The following is a 20,210-nucleotide window of genomic DNA, read 5'->3' on the forward strand; positions in this document are numbered from 1 at the left end:
TCATTCATTCATCCAAAGGAGCATCCACTAAGGGGCCACGGAGGTTTAGACGCAGCCCCTTTGCAGGCAGATACTCAACCGGATCTATGGGCCGGTGGGACAGGGGCTCTAATGGAGGCAGCAGGGGGCTGAGGGGAAGGGTCACTAACATGTACTTTGAGGAGGTTTTACATGGGGGGGGGACAGGACATTTGAAGAATGAGTGGGAGTTCTTTGGGCCACAGTGGGTTCGGGGACCTTCCGTGGGACTGGGGCTAGGACCACCCCCTAGGGCGTGAGCACTCTCCTGGGATGGAGGGTGTCGGGGTGCACACTCCTTGGCTGGCATTTGTTTCCAGCTCAGGAGTGGGCACTGAGGCCCCCTCATCAGCCCCCAGGCCCCTTCCCCGCTGGGCCGCGGCCGGCAGCTGGGGGCTCGGCAGCACGGCCGTATGCTGCCTGGCCCGGCCGCCCCGGCACCCACTGTGCCCCTGATTAGTTGGCCTTGGCAGTGGCAGGCACGCAGACGGCCTCTCCCGGTCACTCAGCGCCCTCCGCTGACCTAGCCAGAGCCGGGGGGAGCCCCTGGGCCAGCCACAGCCTCGGCCCCTCCTGCCCTCAGCCCCGCACCCTTTCTCCTGGCTGTGGGCAGTGCCCCTGGCAGAGGCCGGTGCGGGTCCGGGCGCTTTCTACGTGAGCTGGCCTGGCGGAGCGGCTGCGCTCAGCTGGGCAGACAGCTCCCGTCCGCAGACAGCGGCCTGGACCTCCGGGGGAGATGCCCGTCAGGAAGTGCGGCCCCGTCCCTCTCCCTGCAGCTCCCCCACAGCCACCGAGGGCCTCCGGCTCCCTTAGAGCAGGGGGTCTGGTCGGGGGGTCCTCGGTGAAAAGGGGTGAAAAAGTTGAGCAGCTCCAACAGTTTGCCCAGCTGCCTTCTGTCTCCTTGCCAGTTCCCGGCTTTAAGTGCCATCTAGAGACTATCTGGACCCTGAGGCCACTCACCTGATGCTCTTGGGCCACACTCGTCTCCCCTAACCCCAGACCCTGCCAGCTTATGAAATGCCTTCACATCAATGCCCACCAGGCACTCCAAATGCTACGTGTCCAAACGGAGTCCCGTGTCCCCATGACGGCTGCTCCATGGCTCTGGCTTCAGGCCCCAGACCGTGGAGATGCCCCGACTCCTCACTTCCTCCACCCCCCACCTCCCATCGATCGCTTGACCTTCCGAAAGCTCCAGAATTTAGCCTGTCCCCCACCTCCACAGTCACTGTCATCTGGACCCAGCCAGATGTGGAGTGTCGTCATGGCAGGTGAGCGACGGCCATATGACCGTCCACCCTCGGAGCCTGCAGGCTGGGCCCCTCACCCCGAATGTGTGTGCATGTGCCAGGGGTGACAGATAGGCGATCGTATACCATCCCGCAGGCCGTCTGCTTCTAGGTCTCCTCCTTCCACCCTGGCCCCCCCAGAGTCCATGCTGCCCCCCTCAGCTGGGGTGATCTTTCAGACCCTCCTCAGACTGCGTCTCCCTTCTGCCCAGGACCCTTGGTGGAACAGAGGCCAGAGTTGTGGCCCCTGTGGGGCAGCCCTGTTTCCACGCCCCCCTTGCTCACTTCCCTCCAGCCACGCTGGCTTCCTGGCTCATCCCCGAGTGTGCCTTGCCTCATCCCCACCCCCGGGACCTGCCCTGGCTGCTCGACCCGCTGGGAGAGCCCTTCCCCAGATGTGCCCGCCGCGGACGCCCTCAGCTCCCGTGAGTCTGTGTCCTGTATCATCTTGCCGGCCAGGCCTCTCCTGGCCCCGTTCATACCGACCCTACCCTGGCCCAGCCTGGGGCTCCCCATCCCTTTCTCCTCCTCCACCTGCTGTTTTCATAACACTTTCCACCCGACAAATGAGGAAACAGACTTATTTATTATGTTTGTGGTTTTCTGTCTCCCCTCCTCCTATCTAGAACGTCCACCTCTGGAGGGCAGGGGACTTTGTCTGTTTATTCATTTGTTTGCTTTAACAGATGCACCCCTAGAGCCTAGAACAATGCCTGGCACATAGTAGGTCCTCACTAGATATTAGTTGAATGGCTCTATCCACCCATCCATCACTCCTTCATGGCCGTCCTTCAGGGGAACCACTCTGGGCCAGGCCCTGGGCTGGGTTGGAAGATGCAGAACACCCCTTAGGGGCCTCATGCTCAGGACACTGTCCATTTTGGGGGGGCTGTGGGTAGAGCCATGAACTGATGAAGGCCAAGAGCATCAGAAGTGCTGTGACAGAGGGCGGGCGGGGCAGCAGTGCTCACTGCAGGGGTACCCGTCCAGCCTGGCGGCCAGGAGAGACGGCCACTCAGCTGAGGTCTAAGAAAGGAGGGGAGATGGCCTTGTGAGTGTGTGTGAGGGCTTTCCAGGGGCTGGCAGGGGATCGGCCTGGCTCTGTCACACCAGCCTGCGGCCCTGGGGAGGGGACCCGGCACTACTGCCCAATAGTAACGGGAACCCTCGTGGCGGAGGTGGGGGAGGGCCATGTAGGTGGGGGCAGAGTGTGTGCGAAGGTGAGGGGTAGGGATGCTGGGGGCATCTCCAGGCTGGCTGGAGCGGCAGGTGTAGGTGTGGCCTGGTGGACAGAGAAAGGTGTGGCTGGGGGGAGAGGCTGGGGCCTGTGATTGGGGCTGGCGGGGACTTTCCTTGGGGGGGTGGATGGACTGCTAGCAGCTTCTGCCTTTGGGGGCTCCCCCTCCGAGGTATCCTGACCCTGTGTTTTTCTTGAGAGGCTGGCTGGACTGTCTTCTGTAGATGAGGCTGCTGGGGTCCAGAGAGGGCAAGCTCTGTCTCAAGGCTGCCCAGCCAGGACTGGCACCCACATCTTCTGTCCTGGGTTGGCGCTCTGGGCACTCACCAAAGTAGAGACTGCACTGGGTGTCCTGGGGACTTTGGGGTCCTCTCTCCCTTCTTGGCTGGGGGAAGCAGGGCCTTCAGCCACACTCATGGGGTTGCCTGGAGCCTATTCCTGGCCTCTACCCCAGGCTGAAGGCCTGAAAAAAAGTCACACTAAGAAGGCAGAACCACATAAGCTCATCCCGAGAGATGGCGAGTGAGAGCCTGGGGGGAACTGGAGGCAGGACGGCTTCATGACTAACTGGGGGTGGAAACCAGAGAAGACTGCCTGGAGGAGGCGGGCTGGGCAGAGGGGATAGGTGTAGAGGGACGTGAGTAGGAAGGATGGTCTGAGGCAGGTGTCTGTGTCTCTGCCTCTCTTGCTCTCCATCTCTGTCCTCTGTCTCCATTTCTTGTTCTTCCTCTCCTCTCTGCCTCCACCTCCTGTACCCAGTGCCAGGGGAACTGAGGGCAGAGAGGAACCATCCGACTTGCCTTAATTAGTTGACTGTGGGCATAAAAAGAGGATTAGCTAGGGTCTCTTGGGGTCCTCCCTGACTCCCTAATCCTGTGGCCCCTTTTCCCTGGCACGGAAATGATGGATTCGTTCTGAGTCCCTAATTAGCTAATTATGCCTTTGGCTCAGTGGCCCTGGGACTTCCTGGGCCCAAGGGAGGGCTGTGGAGTGAGCTGGGACCTGGCTCGGCCGAGGGAAGAGGGGAGGGGGGAATGGGCTGCCATTCAAGGAAGCCAGCCGAGCAGGTTTTGAGGAGCCTTTCAGAATTTCAATATCCTGGAGAACAAGGGAAATGTAATTAATTGAGCAACAAAGGCTGGGCCCAGGGGAGCAGCCACAAGCAGCCAGGCTGGGACTGTGCAGCGCCACCTGCCTCCTCGCGGCCTTTCTGACCCAGCCTGTTCTCACATGGCTGCTGGCCGCCAGTGCACGCACCCTGCCTCTGTCCCTGTCCTCTGGGACTGCCCCGTCCAAGGGCTCGCCTGCTGGGACTCTGCCCATGGGCCTCCCTGACCGGTCACCTAGCATAGGGCCCCACACTCCTTAGACTCTGCTTTGCAGCCACCCCCAAGCGTGGCCGCGATGCACTCTCTGAATGGTCGTATACCCTTGTGCCTTTGCCACAAGCTCTGGTCACCCTGCAGGGCCAGCTCAAGCCAGTCCCTCCAGGAAGGTGCCCAGAGGTGCCACCACTCCCCAGGCTTGGTTGTGTTTCCCAACACTGTGGTCGCCCACCCCACCCCCCACCCCCCCCCCACTGCTAGACTGCAAGCTCTGAGGCGCTGAGATGCGGGAATGTTCATGTTTGGATTCCCCGTGCCCTGTGCCTGCCAGGCGGGCAAAAGCATTTGGAAGTGTTCGATGGGCGAATGAACGATGGGGCACCAGAAAGGCCTGCAACTGGCTAAGGTCACATTTGGGTGGATTTGCATGGATTGCAAAGGTGCTTGGTCTGTTTTCTTGCCTCCCTCCCCCACACAAGCTTGGCTACCCCATTGGGGGTGGGGGTGGGGTATTGAGCCCTCACTGGCCCTGGCCTGCTCTCAGCTGGAGGCCGCAGCCTGCAAAGGAGCCCCACTGCCTTTCCCAGGAGGAGGCTGACCTAGTTTTGTGGGGAGGGATGATGGGGTAGGCATTAATTATTGATTGGAAATCACGCCACACAGAGCTCATGATGCAAATCTCAAATAATTACCCTCATTAACAACCACCTTAGCATCACCCCTGGAATAAGTAAAAATCTGAATAGGGCCCCTGTTCTCCTTGTTGCCATCTTTTCATCCTCCCCTCTCCAATCTTCCATTCTTTCCTCATGACTTATCACATCATTCAACAAATGTAGGCTGAGCCTTTGTTCTGGGCTAGGACCCACTGGGGTCTGAGGAGGCTGATGCAGACACAGGCCCTGCTCCCAGGAGCTTACAGCCCAATGGAAGAGGCAGGAGGGTAAACATAATTATGCACTAGGGCTAGAAGACTACCTAGTGAATGGGGCCTCCAAGGTTGTGCAGTATACAACCTATACAACTGTACAAGGCAGCCTAGGCTAGGTCAGAGGTGCTGAGATTGCTCAGAGCAGAGCAGAAGGGATGAACTCCACCTGGGATGGAGTGAGAAAGAGTAGGGGAAAGCTTTACAGAGAGAAAGTAGAGCTTCACCTGGGCTGTGGTGGCTGAATAGGGATTTGCCAGGCATAAGAGACATGCAAGGATGTTCCAGAAAGAACAGCATGAATAAAAGCATGAAGATGTGAAATCCCATGGTATATTTAGGGAACTTCAAATAATTTGGTATTGAGAGAGAAATAGGCGTAGGTGAAGAAAGAGAAAGAGAGAGAGAGAGAGAGAGAGAGAGATATTATGCTAGAGAGGTAGGTAGAGTCCAACCTCCCAGGATCTTGAAAGGTATGCACTCAAGAGTGATCTACCAGCTCCTGACCCACTTTGGAGCCACAGACATTTGTGTGGACCTTCTCCCAAGAAAAGTTCATGATGTCATTGCACATTTTGTAGCAATTTCACAAGGTTCACAGACCTCCCACAGTCCTTCCAGGCCTTTGTCAGGAATCGCCCCCGTTCTGTCCTGGGCTCTGTTTTCCCTGGACTGGCTTCAGTTGTAGGCAGGCACTCCCCTGCTAAGGCCAGACTGTCCCAGCAGCGGTCCCAGCAGCTCCAGGCGTAACTCTCCCTGGCTTGCAAGCTCTGCGGGAAGTGGGCATTTCCCTCCCTCTGTAGTTCCAGCACAAGTCTCAGGGCTGACTCTCATTGGTCTCAGCTGGGGTCACATGCCCATCCTGGACCAACCCCTGGGGCCAGGGGAACAGAATGTGCTCATTGGCCAGGCCCAGGTCATGTGACCTCCATGGCAGCCCAGCCAAACCACAGGGACTGGAATGGGGGAGTGGGCTGTTTTTTTTTGGTTTGTTTGTTTTTTAAGATTTATGTATTTATTTGAGAGAGAGAGAGAGAGTGTGCACCAAACAGGGTGGAGGAGAAGAGGGAGAGGGAGGAGCAGACTCCCCATTGAGCAGGAAGCCCGACTGGGGCTCAATCCCAGGACCCTGAGATCATGACCTGAGCTGAAGGCAGACACTTAACCGACTGAGCCACCCACATGCCCCATGGGGCTGTGTTCATAGGACTGGGAAAGGAGGCCGGGCCAAACCACAGAGATGACCCATCTGCCTGGGGTTTGTACTCCTATGGATTCTCCAGTTCCCAGGGTGGCTGGGTCTTCCTTCGTGGAGTCAAGGGGGAGTGGGTGGCATACAGATGGGTAATGAGGTCGTGATGATGGATGACATCACCCAGACTCGGGAGAGCAGGTCAGTTTCACAGGTCGGGGGCTGGGGGTGGGACTGAGCCTGTGGAAAGGGAGAGGGCATGGAGGGTGTGGCTGGTGGTGTGGATCAGCCCAGGGCAGGAGGGGCAGAAGGGCAGGACGGGGAGGTAGATGTGAAGGGTGGTAAGTGTGCCGGGGGTGGGCCTGCAAGCTGTGGGGTGGGAGCACCAGGTTTGCTGAGCTTTGGGTGTGGCTCTGGAGCTGGGGAACTTTTGCAGGGTGGCTGCTGTCTTCTTGGGCCCCTTTGCTGAGAGGGGAAGGGACTGGCTCAAGGTCTCATAGGAAATATGGCAGGATTTGAACACGGATCTCTCTAAATCAGAGACTGCATGCTTTCCACAGGCTCTCTTTTCCTACCTTTTGGGTTTCAGGATGTCAGTCCCCTCCAGGATGTAACTGATGCATTCTGCTCCTCTTTCCATACCACCTGAAGCCCCCCTCAGTCACCCTGACACCCCCCCCACCCCCTCACACACAAAGGGACTCTTGTCTCCATTCCCATTCCCCCTTTCCTCTTCTTCTTGCCTCTGGCTTGGCTGGTTCTTTGCAGCTATTCCTCAGGAAGGAAAGGCCTCTTCTACTCTCAGGCCAGCTCTGAGTCCACCGCTGGCTAGGGCTCTTCTGCAGGTTGTCCAAGAGCTCAGCCTCGTTCTGTCATGCGGTGGGGTGGGTCAGCAGAGCAGTTCTGGCTGGAACCAGTGGCTGCCCCAGCGATGAAGGACATTTGGGACACATTCATTAGGCACCTAGTATGCTCATCTGGGTGGGTTCTGGGCAGAGTGAGATGAGCCAGCCTCGGTCCTAGGCTGCCAGGTAATTGGGGCTTGTGGAGGGAATGCCAGACTTGGTGTCAGGACATCTGGTTTAAATCCAGACCCTGCTGCTTCCCAGCTGTGTGACTTTGGGCAAGTAGCTTTAGTTCTGTGAACTTCCAGTTGCTTCTTCTATAAAATAGGGAGAATCTCACCAGCCTCACAGAGTTGTCATGAAGCCTGAAGGAAATCATATTTGTGCATTACCCAGAAGAGGGTTTAGCACATAAATGGTGCTCCATAAATCAAGAGCTGCTTATTCATCCAGAATCTGGTGGGAGTGTGGTGGGGCCCAGAGCCATTTCCATGGCCTCTGGGTGGAAGGGCAGACACCAAGGAGAACGTCTGTCCAATGGCCCCTAAGCAGGCTGGGAACAGTTAGGAGCCCCTGCCCATGTGTCCCCACCTCTCGTCCCAGTGCCCCTCTCTCTGTTTCTCTGAGCCTGCTCTCCCTTTCTTCTCTTGGGACCTCGGCTCCTAAGTCTGATGGTCTCCCCACCCTCCCCCACTCACAGGTATGCGGATCCTGGTGAACCTGCTCCTGGACACGCTGCCCATGCTGGGGAATGTCCTCCTGCTCTGCTTCTTTGTCTTCTTCATCTTTGGCATCATTGGTGTACAGCTCTGGGCGGGCCTGCTGCGTAACCGCTGCTTCCTGGAGGAGAACTTCACCATGTGAGTGTAGCCCCCCGCCATCCGGGTGGCTGCCAGCCAGCTTTGTCTGGGGCGGGAGTGGTGCTGGATGCTTTAGGGCTAGGTCTCCCCATTGAGCACCAGGTCAGGTGGATCTCCCGTGAATGGCTGGACACTAAAAGGGGCACAAAAGGCCACTGAGGTCTCAAAATGGGCATCACAAAGTCCTAGTCTAAAATAGGCCCTTAGATGCTAATTCAGCTCTTAGTGACTCTTACTTAATACACAGTTTTAACTTACTTGGTAATTGGGAATGGGGCCGACAGTGGAAGCAGCCTACCAAGAGGTCAAATACCAGGGGAACGGACAGGTAAGACCCAAGCAGACGTGATGCCAACAGGGAAAAGGGAGACAGGAAACCTCAAAAGCAGACACAGAACCTGGCCCAATGACAGACATTCCTCTCGGTGACTCTGAGTCATCAAGGAAAGGTCAGCTCTCAGTCGGCAAATGCACTGATGGGCAGGTGGGCGGGCTACCCCTCAGGGAGGCGATTGCCAAAGCCATCTAAACAGAAGTCAAGCTTCGGCTCTTGGAGGAGTTGGGTTGAGTTGTCCGAGAGATTTGACATCTGTGGAATCCCTGCGGTGAGGGATGAGCCGCGTCTTTGAGTGCGCATACCTACACAGATGCGTTTGGACAGGAGCATACTAGTGTTTTACTGTGTGGTAGCGCACTCCTGCCCTGTGCCAGGCCCCGGGGGGGCAGAACCCGGGGAGTGTGTTCATTCAGCCTCTCACTCAAGTGGCTGCTCTTGCCAAGCCCGTGCTTAGTGCTAAGGACCCAGCAGAAGATGGAGTTCCTGCCCTTGGGGAACTCGTCACAGATGCCTCCGCTGGGTGACTCTTGTGGACCGAGGACGTCTGCAGGAGGCAGGGGGACACTGCCCGGGGTGGGCTGAGCTTTCTCCCTCGCACCCTGTCTGTTACAGAGATGAAGCTAAACCAGAGAGCCGGGGTGAGGACTGGGGAGGGGCCTGGCTCACCTACCCACTGCTGCGGGGACCAGTGGGGTACCTGGGTAGACCAGAGAAAGGGCACCCTTGTGGGAAGGGCCATGTGGGGGGTCTACGCCTGTGTCAGTCACTTAGAAGAGGTGGGCCCTGAGGCAGCAGGAGAGGGGGCACCTGCTTCTCCTGGCCTGGCCTTCAAAGTTGGAGATGTGCAGGTATGAGCTCTCAGCTTTGGGGGTTCAGGACATGTCCAGATCCCTCTGTCCCACGTGGATCTTCCCCCTAGGTCATTCCGTGGCCACCCCGTTCTCATTATCCCACTGCAGCCCCAGTGTCACCACCCTGCTGGAGGCCTTCCCTCACCCCCGCACGCCCCCCACTCCCAGACACCCTATTGCATTATCCTGCTTGATTTCCTCTTGGCACCGTCTCTGTCTGAAATTACCTCACTTGTGAGTTTATTTTACTTGGTTGTTGAGTGTCTCTAGACTGGTTTATTTACTTGGTTAACAGCGACGAGGTGCCCCAGCGGACCAGGTGTGATTGAGGTAATGCTTAGATTTGACCCCACGTGGAGGCCAGGTGACCGAGGCTGAGAGCTCAGTATTGAGCTCTAGGGCAAGCCTGACAAAGTCAGAGCTAGAATTCGAACTCAGGTTCCCCTCTTGCAGAGCTCGCTGTGACCTGCCCCAGGTGAGCGTGCTCCAAGCATCCCTCCAGGTGCAGAAGCCCCTGGGGAGACCCCAAATGGTCAGTTTGGGGGTTCTTGAGCACAGAATCAGGACAGTATCACCCAGCTAAGAAGTGGCAGGGCCCAGAATGTGGAGCCCAGGACTGGTGTCCTCTGCAAAGCGTCTGGTCCTGGTCCCTTCTTCCAGATTCTGTCTAAGCATTAACATGCACCCACACGACCGTTCACATCCCAGACAGGTTTTCAAAATGCGAATTGCTCTGACAGTGTAGCTTGAGGGTGTTTTCACACCAGTGTTTCTTACTCCACGGATAAACGGATAAATGACAGTTCATCTAGCCAGCCCCTGTTGATGGACCCTGCGTGGTTTCCAAGGTTTTGCTCTTGCATACAAGAGTGCATCATGCACACTTGTGATCCTTATATACACACGTGATCAATGGCTAGGCTCATAATTGCTAGTCAAAGTGTATGTCTGTTTTTATAGTTTTTTGGTGAAGATACAAACTGCATTCAGTAGTGGGCACAACTATTAAGTGTACAGCTTAACGAAGTTTTCTGTGTAAGGCTACCCAGGGAGGCTCCCTCCTGCCACTGGCCGGTTCCTATCCCTGTCACCCCAAAGTAGCCACTATTCCGACCGCTATCACCATGGATTTGTGTTGCCTGTTTTTGAGGTTTCCTTCAGTGGAATCATACAGGAAGCCCCCTTGGGTGTCTGCTTCTTTGGCTCAGCATAATGTGTCTTTGAGATTCACCCACATGCTTGCGGGCAGCAGTCGATTTTCGTTTTTCGTTGCTGTGGGTAGATATTGAGCAAATATACAAGTACTTTTTTTTTCATTCCACTGTTGATTTGGGCTGTTTCTGTTTTTTTTTTGGCTGTTATGACTCATGCATATTCTTGTACATACCTTCGGTGGACAGAGCCATGCTTTCTTTTGGGTAAATACCCAGGATTGGAGTCGTGAAGGGCGCACGTACATCTAGCTTTAGTAGATTTTGTCAAATGGGTTTCCAAATTGGTTGCATTAAATGGCTGCTAGCAAAGTGTGAGAGTTCCAGGGGCCTGGCATCCTTAGCAACATTTGGTATTGTCAGTCCTTTTAATTTTAACTATTCCAGTGAGAGGGCAGTGGTATCTTATTGTGGTTTTAATTTGTACTGCCCCGATGTCTAGTGATGATTAGCGCTTTTCACGTGCATATGGGCCATTTGTGCATCTTCTTACGCGTGTCTGTTACAGTCTTTTGCTATTTTTAGATTGGGTTGTCCTTTTATTATAAATTTGTAGCCGCTGGTTCTTTGTATTCTGGATTAGCGTCCTTTGGTGGCAGATACATATATATAATTGCAGATATTTTATGTATATATATATTATATATATATAAATTGTATATTTGCATCATTTGGTATATGTATATATATGTGTGTATATATGTACATACATATATACACACAAATATATTGCAGATATTTTATTCCAGTCTGTTCCATTTTCACTCTCTTAATGGTGCTATTTGATGAACAGAAGCTCTTAGTTGTAATGAAGTCCAGATTACCAATCATTTTTTTTTTTTTTAAAGATTTTATTTATTTGACAGAGAGAGACACAGCAAGAGAGGGAACACAAGCAGGGAGAGTGGGAGAGGGAGAGGGAGAAGCAGGCTTCCCGCCGAGCAGGGAACCTGATGCGGGGCTCGATCCCAGGATGCTGGGATCATGACCTGAGCCGAAGGCAGACGCTCAACCATCTGAGCCACCCAGGCGCCCCACCAATCATTTTTTTTTTAAAGATTTTATTTATTTATTTAACACAGAGAGAGCTCAAGCAGGGGGAGCCTCAGGCAGAGGGAGAGGGAGAGGCGAGGCAGGCTCCCAGCTGAGTAGGGAACCCGATGTAGAGCTTGATCCCAGGACCCTGGGATCATGACCTGAGCCGAAGGCAGACGCTTAACCAACTGAGCCACCCAGTGCCCCCCAGTCATTTTTTTTAGTATTGCTTTTCGTGTCCAATTTAATCTTTTCTTAACACAAGGTGATGAAAATATTCTCTAATGTTTTCTTTTAGAAGCTTTCCCATTTTATCTTTCACATTTAGGTCTGTATTCCATCTCAAATAATTTTTAGTATGATATGCGGTTGGGGTCAAGAATCCCTTTCTATAGGGATATTCGATTGTCCCAGCCCATTGATTGAGAAGTCCATCCTTTCTCTGTGGAGTTGCAATGGTGTCTTTATGACTGTCAGGTGGCCATTTGTATTTGGGGTGGATGTGTACATGTTAATTGCTGATGGATGTTGCCAAATTACCTTCTAAAAAGGTTGTATCAATACACAGTCCCACCAACAGTGTGTGCGCATGTCTGGTTGCACTCACTGTTTTCCTCACTTAGTACTATCAACCCTGAAACATTTCCATTTGGATGGGTGTATTTTTGTTTGCATTTTCCTGTTATTAGTCAAGTGAGCATCTCTTTCTATATATTGATATATTGGCCCCTTTTTTTTTTCAAGTACATTGGCCATTTTTATTTCTTTTGTGAATTTTTTTTCTTTGCATTTTTATGTCCTTTTCCCCCTAGTGGCTATTTTTCTTTTTCTTACTGAGTTACAGGTGATTTTAATATGGTATCGTTACCTTTTATTTGCTTTTTTTAAGTTTACTTGTTTGTTTATTTTTAGTAATTTCTACACCCAATATGGGGATTGAACTCACAACCCTGGAATCAGGAATCACATGCTCTTCCGACTGAGCCAGTCAGGCGCCCTTCTTTTATTTGTGTTATATGTTGCTGGGACTCATCCCAGGGGAATGGCAATCTCTGGCTTGTTTTTGTAAATAATGTTTTACTGGAACACAGCCATGCCACTTGCTTACCTATTTCCTAAGACTATTTCATATTACAATGATGTAGTTGAGAAATTGGCACAGAGACTATATGGTCTGCAAAAAACATTTTTTATCTGGCCCTTTACACAGAAAGCTTGCCTACCTCTGCTTTTTCCCAGTTCATTGCTTATCTTTTTACTTAGTATACTTTCTTTTGTCTCATAGAAATTTTACATTTGGGGGTGCCTGGGTGGCTTAGTCACTTAAGTGTCCAACACTTGCTTTTGGCTCAGGTTATGATCTCAGAGTCGTGAGATCGAGGCCCGTGTCAGATTCCATGCGGCCCATGGAGCCTGCTTAAGATTCTTCTCTCTCTCCCTCTGCCCACCACCTCCTCTCCCTCTCTAAAAAAAAAAAAAAGGAGAAGAAGAAGAAAAAAGAAAGAAATTTTACATTTGTATATAGTCAGTCTTGACCTTTTTCTTTGCAGCATTTGGATTTTGTGTATTTTATCCAGAAGGCCTGTATTTCTTGAGTTAACAAAAATGTTCCTTGTTCTCTTGTAATATTTTTGTGGTTATGTTTGTTGCAGTTATTATTTTTAATCCACCAGAAGTTTATTATTTAAAATTCTGTAATATATTTTACTTAACCTAATATATCCAAAAGATTATTCTTTTCTTTTCTTTTTTTTTTAAGATTGATTTATTTATTTTAGGCAGAGAGAGCAGGAGGGGCAAAGGGAGAAGGAGAGGGAATCTCAAGCAGACTCTGTGCTCAGCAGAGTCTGACATGGGGCTCGATCCCAGGACCCTGAGATCACGACCTGAGCCAAAATCAAGAATCAGACGCTTAACTGACTGCACCACCCAGGTGCCCCAAAAGATTATTATTTAAATGTGCAATCAATATAAATAATTAATGAGATAACTTACATTCTTTTTTTTCTTTTGATACCAAGTCTTCAAGAAGTTTATTTTTGTATATGGTGTGAGGTAGGGATCTAGCTTTATTATTTTCCAAACAGATAGCAGTTATCTCAGCACCGTTTATTGTTTAGTTCTACACTTGATCTTAGCCAAAAGGCTGAGAAGCGATTGTTTAGTTCTTCCATTCCCCATGGATCTGAAAAAGGTGTTTCTATAATAGACTAAGTTCTGCTTTATGTATGGGTTTGCCCCTGTGCTCCGTGGTGTTCCACAAATCTTTCTGTTCCTGTTGCAATATCACACTCTAGTAATAATTGTAGTTGTATTTTGCTCTCTTGGGTTGGACTCCACTCCTCTTTCTCCTTTTTAAAAAAATTGTCTTGACTCTTCTCCCATCCAGATAAATCCTAGAACCATCAGGCCAGGTTCCACAGACAAAAACATGTTGGGATTTTGATTGGATTGCAATGAATCATTGTTTAGCCCCACAGGATGGGTAGGGCAGTGATTGTCATCTCTGTCTTACAGATGAGGAAATTGAGTTCTGGAGAGAAGAAGTTAACAGTCCAAGGTCACATAGATGGGAAGGGGTGGGGCAGGCAGAGGATCAGCTCCTCATCTGTTGGATCAGTAAAAATCAGCATTTGTGGATTAAACATGTGCTCTGGGCTGACCAAAGAGTGTGTGGGGACTGGGGAGGCTGAGACCCCATCCTTGCCCTAACAGAGCTGCAGCCTCCCAGAGAAGTTGGGTGCATATGCCCCAGGAGCAATAGGGGTGTGTGTGCAGGGCACAGGGGACTGAGGACTAGCCCTTAGGGAAGGCTCCCTGGGAGGGGGGGGGGACCCTGGAGCTGACCACAGTGGGTCCGTGGGAGATTTTTCAACCCTGGGGAAGGGTGTCCCAGGTGGGGGAACAAGGTGGGCAAACGCCTGAAGGCAAAGACAGGACTTGTTGGGACAGTTCTGCCACACCACGTCGCCTGTGCCCTTTCTGCTCCTCCTGGTGATGACCCCTCCCCTCCTCCTCTTTCCCCCACCGTCCCCTGTGGGCAGACAAGGGGATGTGGCCCTGCCCCCCTACTACCAGCCGGAGGAGGACGACGAGATGCCTTTCATCTGCTCCCTTTCGGGGGACAATGGCATCATGGGCTGCCACGAGATCCCCCCACTCAAGGAGCAGGGCCGTGAATGCTGCCTGTCCAAGGATGATGTGTACGACTTCGGGGCAGGGCGCCAGGACCTGAACGCCAGCGGGCTCTGTGTCAACTGGAACCGCTACTACAACGTCTGCCGCACAGGCAGCGCCAACCCCCACAAGGGGGCCATCAATTTTGACAACATCGGCTACGCGTGGATCGTCATTTTCCAGGTGAGGCCGCTCAGGCCTGGCAGCAGCCCCTGTGCCCGGAGCCTGGGAGGCCGGGGCGGAGGGGGGGGGTGAGGGGTGGAGCGAACAGCTTCTGGCAGGTGGGGCTTTGTGCTAGGCGTGTCGCTGACATCTGCCCCGCTTGCCGGCACAGTGGGCATCATCCTGCCCCGATTACAGGCAGAGCAACTGAGGTTCGAACGAAAGGAAGCAAGCTATTTGAGGATCACGTGCTATTTAATGGAGAATCAGGATTTTAATCCAGGTCCGGGTGACCCCAAAGCCTGTGCTCTTTGTGGAATCCCAGGCGACCTAGGGGCAGACGGATCCCAGCGGGGAGGTCTGTTTATAGAGGGGAGAGGCCAGACTCACGCCTTGCTCTAGGGGCGGACCAGGCCAGGCCCACGCTCAGGATGTGGGGGCAAAGATGTTTCTGGTGGAGGTGACCGCTTGAGCAAAGGCGTGGGTGCAGGGAAGCCCCGGGGTGTGCAGAGAGCTCCAAGGAGCTGTTTGTCTGTTTGGGCAGGGTCTCTTGGACCGTTCTTTTGATCAGTCAGTAAGAAATACATTTTACTCAGTGCGTGAATTATATATATATGCGTGTATATATATATGTGTATATATATACACGTACACACACACTTACAAAAATAAAAATTTTTTGTTTTTTATTTTAAAGATTTTATGTATTTATTTATCAGAGAGAGAGAGAGGGGGACAGAGCACAAGCAGGGGGAGTGGCAGGCAGAGGGAGAAGCAGGCTCCCCGCTGAGCAAGGAAGTGGGACTCGATCCCAGAACCCTGGGATCACGACCTGAGCCAAAGGCAGACGCTTAGCCTACTGAGCCACCCAGGCGCCCCCATCACAAAGCAGTGTTACCGGTATTGTGTGCAAAGGGCTTTATTGCCTTGCGTGGCCCCAGGGCATTGCGGAGGACAGGGATGGGTATGTTTAGGCAACTAGGGCTGTGGGACCTTGGCTGTACTGCTTGATGTCTCTGTGCCTCAGTTTTTCACCTCTAACGTCAGGGTAATAACAGCTCTCTTACCCTGAGTAGCTGAGAAGAAGAAACCAGATGAGTGAGCAGAGCAGTCAGCCCGCGGAGTGAGTGCTTGGTCAAGGTCACCTTCCCGGGGCCCTCAGAAGGAAGAACAGGGCTGGAGCAGAGGGTGGTGGCTGAGAAGCCCCGAGGAGAAGGGAGGCCCTTAGCGGGGTGGCTGCGCTTTGCTCTGGGGCTTTGCTCTGGGGAGCAGTGAGATCACAGAAGTCAGGGCTGCAAGGTGTGATGTGATGTGATCAGAGCCGAGCAGCTGCGTTTGGAGACCCTCGGCCCCGAGAGGGTGAGTGGCCTGCGCAGGGGCTTCTGCTCCAGAAGCAAACAAGAGGACAGTGCTGGGGAGGGCCCAGCATTTGTTGTGCCCGAGGCTGCTCTGCCTCGCTCTCTGGGAAGGAGAACAGGGCAACAGTCACATGGGCCTCATCACACTCCCGGGCTCCGCCGAGCTGCACCCCAGCCCTGCTTACCGGGTAGGCTGGTAGCCCCATGTGCTAGAAGAAGAAGAAGCAGCTGAGGTTCAGGGAATGGCCCAGCCGGTGAGCTGGGGCTGGAGCCCAGGACCCCCGGCTTCCAGCCCTCCTGCCTTGGTGCAGGGGGAGACTGGAGAGGGGGGGCCTCTGGAGCAAGAGGGACCAGGCTTAAGTCTGGCTCCCCCTGCCTCCCTGGCCGACAGTGGGCAAATACTCTAGCCTCTCTGAGCTTCCGTCTCCTCACGCGTGTACTGGGGATGAGGATGGCTGGCCCATCGAGCCTTGTGAGGAGTCCAAGAGACAACGTGTATAAAGCAGTCCGGCACACAGTAGGGCCTCTGCCTGGGGCGCTGCATCTGCTGGCTGTCTTGCCTGAGGGTCCTGCCTTTCCTGTCTCAGGCTCACTCCTCCTCTGCTCTGTTCTGGCTGCAGGTGATTACTCTGGAAGGCTGGGTGGAGATCATGTACTATGTGATGGATGCTCATTCCTTCTACAACTTCATCTATTTTATCCTGCTTATCATAGTAAGTGTCAGGGAAGCTGGGGCTTTCTGGGCAAGCTCAAGGACCCCTGGACCAGGGATGGCGTTGGCGGGAAGGGTCCCCAGGGAACCCCGCAGAGCCAGGAGAGCTGAGTGGGAGGGAGCAGGAGGGGCAGTTTTTTTAGATTTTATTGTTAAGTCATCTCTACCCCCAGCGTGGGGCTCAAACTCACAACCCGGAGATCAAGATCTCGTGCTCCACTGACTGAGCCAGCCGGGCTCCCCAGGAGGGGCAATTTTTAAATGCCTCCGAGCAGCGGGTGATTGAAGGGACTCGTCAAGGCGGCGGCGGGAAGCATCCATCATTTTCTATTGCTTTCATTTCTCATTTCTGGGCATTTAAGTCCATCTCGTCACTTCTGCTCATGTTTCTTTGCCTCGTGGTGGCTGGGAATGCGTTCTTCTCCTGACCTTAGCCAGGTGCAGCCCCTGGACAGAAGCTTCTCTAGGGCTCCAGCTTACTCCTGTTTTCCCCAGGCTGGGAAGAGGAGATGGCCTGAAACGGAAGCCGGGGCTGCTTCCCCACGGGGCTCCCTGAAATTCTGGGAGGGATTCCCACCTCTCAGGCAGCTCTGCCTTGTGGGGGTCGCTTGGGGGTGGAGGCGGGGCTCTGCCTCACAGAGCAGGGCCCTTCCCCAGCCGGCAACCCCTCCTGCCTTCCCCCACCGTCTCCCCGAAGCCAGCTCACCCACCTTGTCATGCCTGACTGCAGCCTCAGCCACAGCACAAACCCCCAAATGTCAAGGTGACTCACTCCCAGGAGAGTCAGTGCTGCCTGGCTCCCGCCTGCTCCGAGGCTGGGTTCTCTGGCGTCCTGGTGGTGGGAGAAGGCACGCTTGGCTCTCTGGGGCAGCACCCCGTTCTGAGCTGGTGGGACCTTGACCTGGGTGTTCAGGACAAGCTGGCAAGTGACCTGAGACATACCCACTGTCGACTTGGCTCTGATGCCTTCCTGGGGAGGCTGGGGCCTTGGATCCCTAAGTAGACAGCCAGATAAAAGGAGAGGGGTCCGGGCTTCGTTCAGCATTGTCGTTCACCCACTAGTCTGTCCATTTCCCCAGCACAGCGAGGGAAGCCTGCACTGCTCGGGGCCCTGAGCCGAGCACTGGGAGCTGAGCAGTGAGGTGGACCTGGCTCTGCTCTCGAGGAGCTCAGTCTGGGGGTGGGGTGGGGGGGTGGGGAGATGGGCTACAGCTGACAGTGACCAGACAGCATGTTAGGAGCTGTGACAGATGGAAGCCTGAGAGGCTGAGGGAGCCCAAAGGATTTTTCTAATCTAGCTTGGAGGAGGGCTGGGGGAGTGGGAAGTTTCACCGAGGAGGTGATACCAGAATTGAGCCTTAAAGGCTCCGGGCGGGCAGCCAGGGGGAGAGCCTTCTGGGCAGGGGGCCTCGCGCAGAGACCTTGAAGTGGACAGAATCCTGAGAGGGGGGAACCTCCAACCACTGGGGTTGCTAGAGGAGTCTCGAATTTCAGAGAGGGGCTGGAGAATGTGGTCTGCCCCTCTGGATAGAGTTAGGGGTGGGAGTGTGGGCTTGGTGACTCCTAGCGTGACCCAAGGCAAGCCTCTTAGCTCCCCTGACCCCGCAGTAAAGTAGGGGACGGTGATGGCACCTAGGCTTATGGGCTCTCAGGAGTATTCGATGGGATAGAGCCTGGGGCCTGGCACACAGGAAGTGCTCAATAAGTGTGCCCTGCTCCTATTCCTGCTGCTGTTATTGGGTCCCAGGTGTCCCTGTCACAAGAGAAGGGGCCTTGGTAGGGGGCGGAGGATGCTGAGTTTTTCCAGGCACTGGGAAGGGCCCAGAGAGCAGAGCCTGAGTGACCATGCTGTCATTCTGCACAACCCTGGCCCCACAGGGCCACCTGCCCGCTCTGTTCCTCAGGTGAGGACCCTGAGCCCCAGTGAGGTGAGAGGTCCTCAGCCCTCAGACTCAGGTCCCCAGTGTTCCCCCTGATTGGAAATGTCTTAAGCTTGTCTTGCTTGAGCCTTCAGCTTTACAGATGGGGAAACGGAGGTCCAGAAGGGATGGGGGGCCGCCAGGGCCACAGGGCAGCCGCTCTGGAGGCAGGCTGGATAGAAGCCTGACAGATGTGAGCTCCCAGAGGGAAGGGGCTGTGCCCTCTCCTTCCTGGTGACCCCTCACACAGGCCTGGTGCAGAGTGGGGCCCCAGGAGATGCTTCTGGAAGACATGACCAAGAGAGCCAATGAGGGGCATCTTCTTACTGGGGAATTTTTCCAAAGTCTTCCAGCCAGGAAACCCTCCCCCCGCTCCATAACCCCGGAAGCTCCCTATTTGTGGCCTGGGGGACAGGAGGGAAGGGTGAATTGGTGGCTGGGGCTGGGGCCTGCAGGAGGGCGGCCTGGAGGAGGATGAGAAGCCATTCCCCCTGCTGGCAGGGCCTGTGGATCCCGTTCAAAGGCTCAGCAAAGGCCAGGGGTGGGGAAACCAGGGCAGGAAGGGCTCTGCTCCCTGTGGTGGCCACTGGACCTGGGCCCTGGTCATGAGGTGGCAGGATTCCTAGTACTAACTAGGTAGCCCCTCCCCACCTCCTCCATCCAAGCACGGATAAAGCCACACACGTAAACGCTTTCTGAAGGAACCTTCTCTTTTGTCTGGATGCCCGACTGAGGCCAAAGTCAAGCCAGAGAGAGGGCAGGGCTGGGGTGGCACTCAGGGCCCGGATGGCCTGAGTGGGGCTGGGCCTCCCTCCCCGGCCTCTGTGCTGGTGTCCCAGGTGGGAGGGCGGCCGTGACCCTGGGCCTGAGGGCCTGGGGGAGTGGGTTTGGAAGCAGGTCCCAGTGGGGCCTGGGGAGCTGCCCGGGCCACCGCCACCCTGGGGCCCTGGCCTCCTGTTGGAGCAAGGCCTCAGCAATCTTTTCCTGTCCCTATCTGTGCCCGTGCCTCTCCGTCTCTCTGGGCCCTCCACCCTCCGCTCCTCTCTCTCCCTACCTCCTCGTGCCCCGTCGCTCTGCCCCGTCGCTCTGCGTCTCCCGTACCCTCCGCTCCTTTACTCTCTGAGCCTGTGTCACTCCCTCTCGGTGTTTCTCCTGGCCGTCTCTGGCTGCCTGCCTCCTGGCTCTGTCCCGTCCCTGTCTGGTGTCTCGGATCTGTCCCTGCTCCCCGCTCCTGTCTTCCTTTCTGCCTCTGGATCCCTCCGCTTCTCGCCCCGCCGCTGTCACTCCGGCTTCCATCTCTGTCTGTCCCCCCACCCAACCACCGTTTCTCTTTCTCCTTCTCTTCGTTTTCCTCTCCCCCATCTCTGCCTCCCCCCTACACCAATCTGTCTCCTCTGTTCCTGTCCCTGTCCTCTCCTCCCGTTGGTCACAGGTGGGCTCCTTCTTCATGATCAACCTGTGCCTCGTTGTCATAGCGACCCAGTTCTCGGAGACCAAGCAGCGGGAGCACCGGCTGATGCTGGAGCAGCGGAAGCGCTACCTGTCCTCCAGCACGGTGGCTAGCTACGCGGAGCCAGGCGACTGCTACGAGGAGATCTTCCAGTACGTCTGCCACATCCTGCGCAAGGCCAGGCGCCGGGCCCTGGGCCTCTACCAGGCCCTGCAGAGCCGGCGCCGGGCCCCAGCCCCGGGGGCGCCCACCCCTGCCAAGCCCGGGCCCCACGCCAAGGAGCCCAGGCACTACAGTAAGTGGC

General features: G+C 54.7%; 1 protein-coding gene across 2 annotated transcripts in view; it reads left to right on the forward strand.

Annotated features, from left to right (window-relative positions):
• CACNA1I (calcium voltage-gated channel subunit alpha1 I) overlaps positions 1-20,210 on the forward strand; it is a 113,016-nt gene that overhangs the window by 55,734 nt on the left and 37,072 nt on the right. For both annotated transcript variants that reach the window (XM_032416306.1, XM_032416305.1), the window contains exons 6-9: positions 7,535-7,694; positions 14,173-14,488; positions 16,446-16,538; positions 19,889-20,201. In XM_032416306.1, the coding sequence (XP_032272197.1) occupies positions 7,535-7,694; positions 14,173-14,488; positions 16,446-16,538; positions 19,889-20,201 (882 nt within the window). The remainder of the gene's footprint in view (positions 1-7,534; positions 7,695-14,172; positions 14,489-16,445; positions 16,539-19,888; positions 20,202-20,210) is intronic.

Source organism: Phoca vitulina, unplaced genomic scaffold, assembly GCF_004348235.1.
Source record: "Phoca vitulina isolate PV1807 unplaced genomic scaffold, GSC_HSeal_1.0 scaffold19, whole genome shotgun sequence".
In the NCBI taxonomy this organism is placed as follows: Eukaryota; Metazoa; Chordata; class Mammalia; order Carnivora; family Phocidae; genus Phoca; species Phoca vitulina.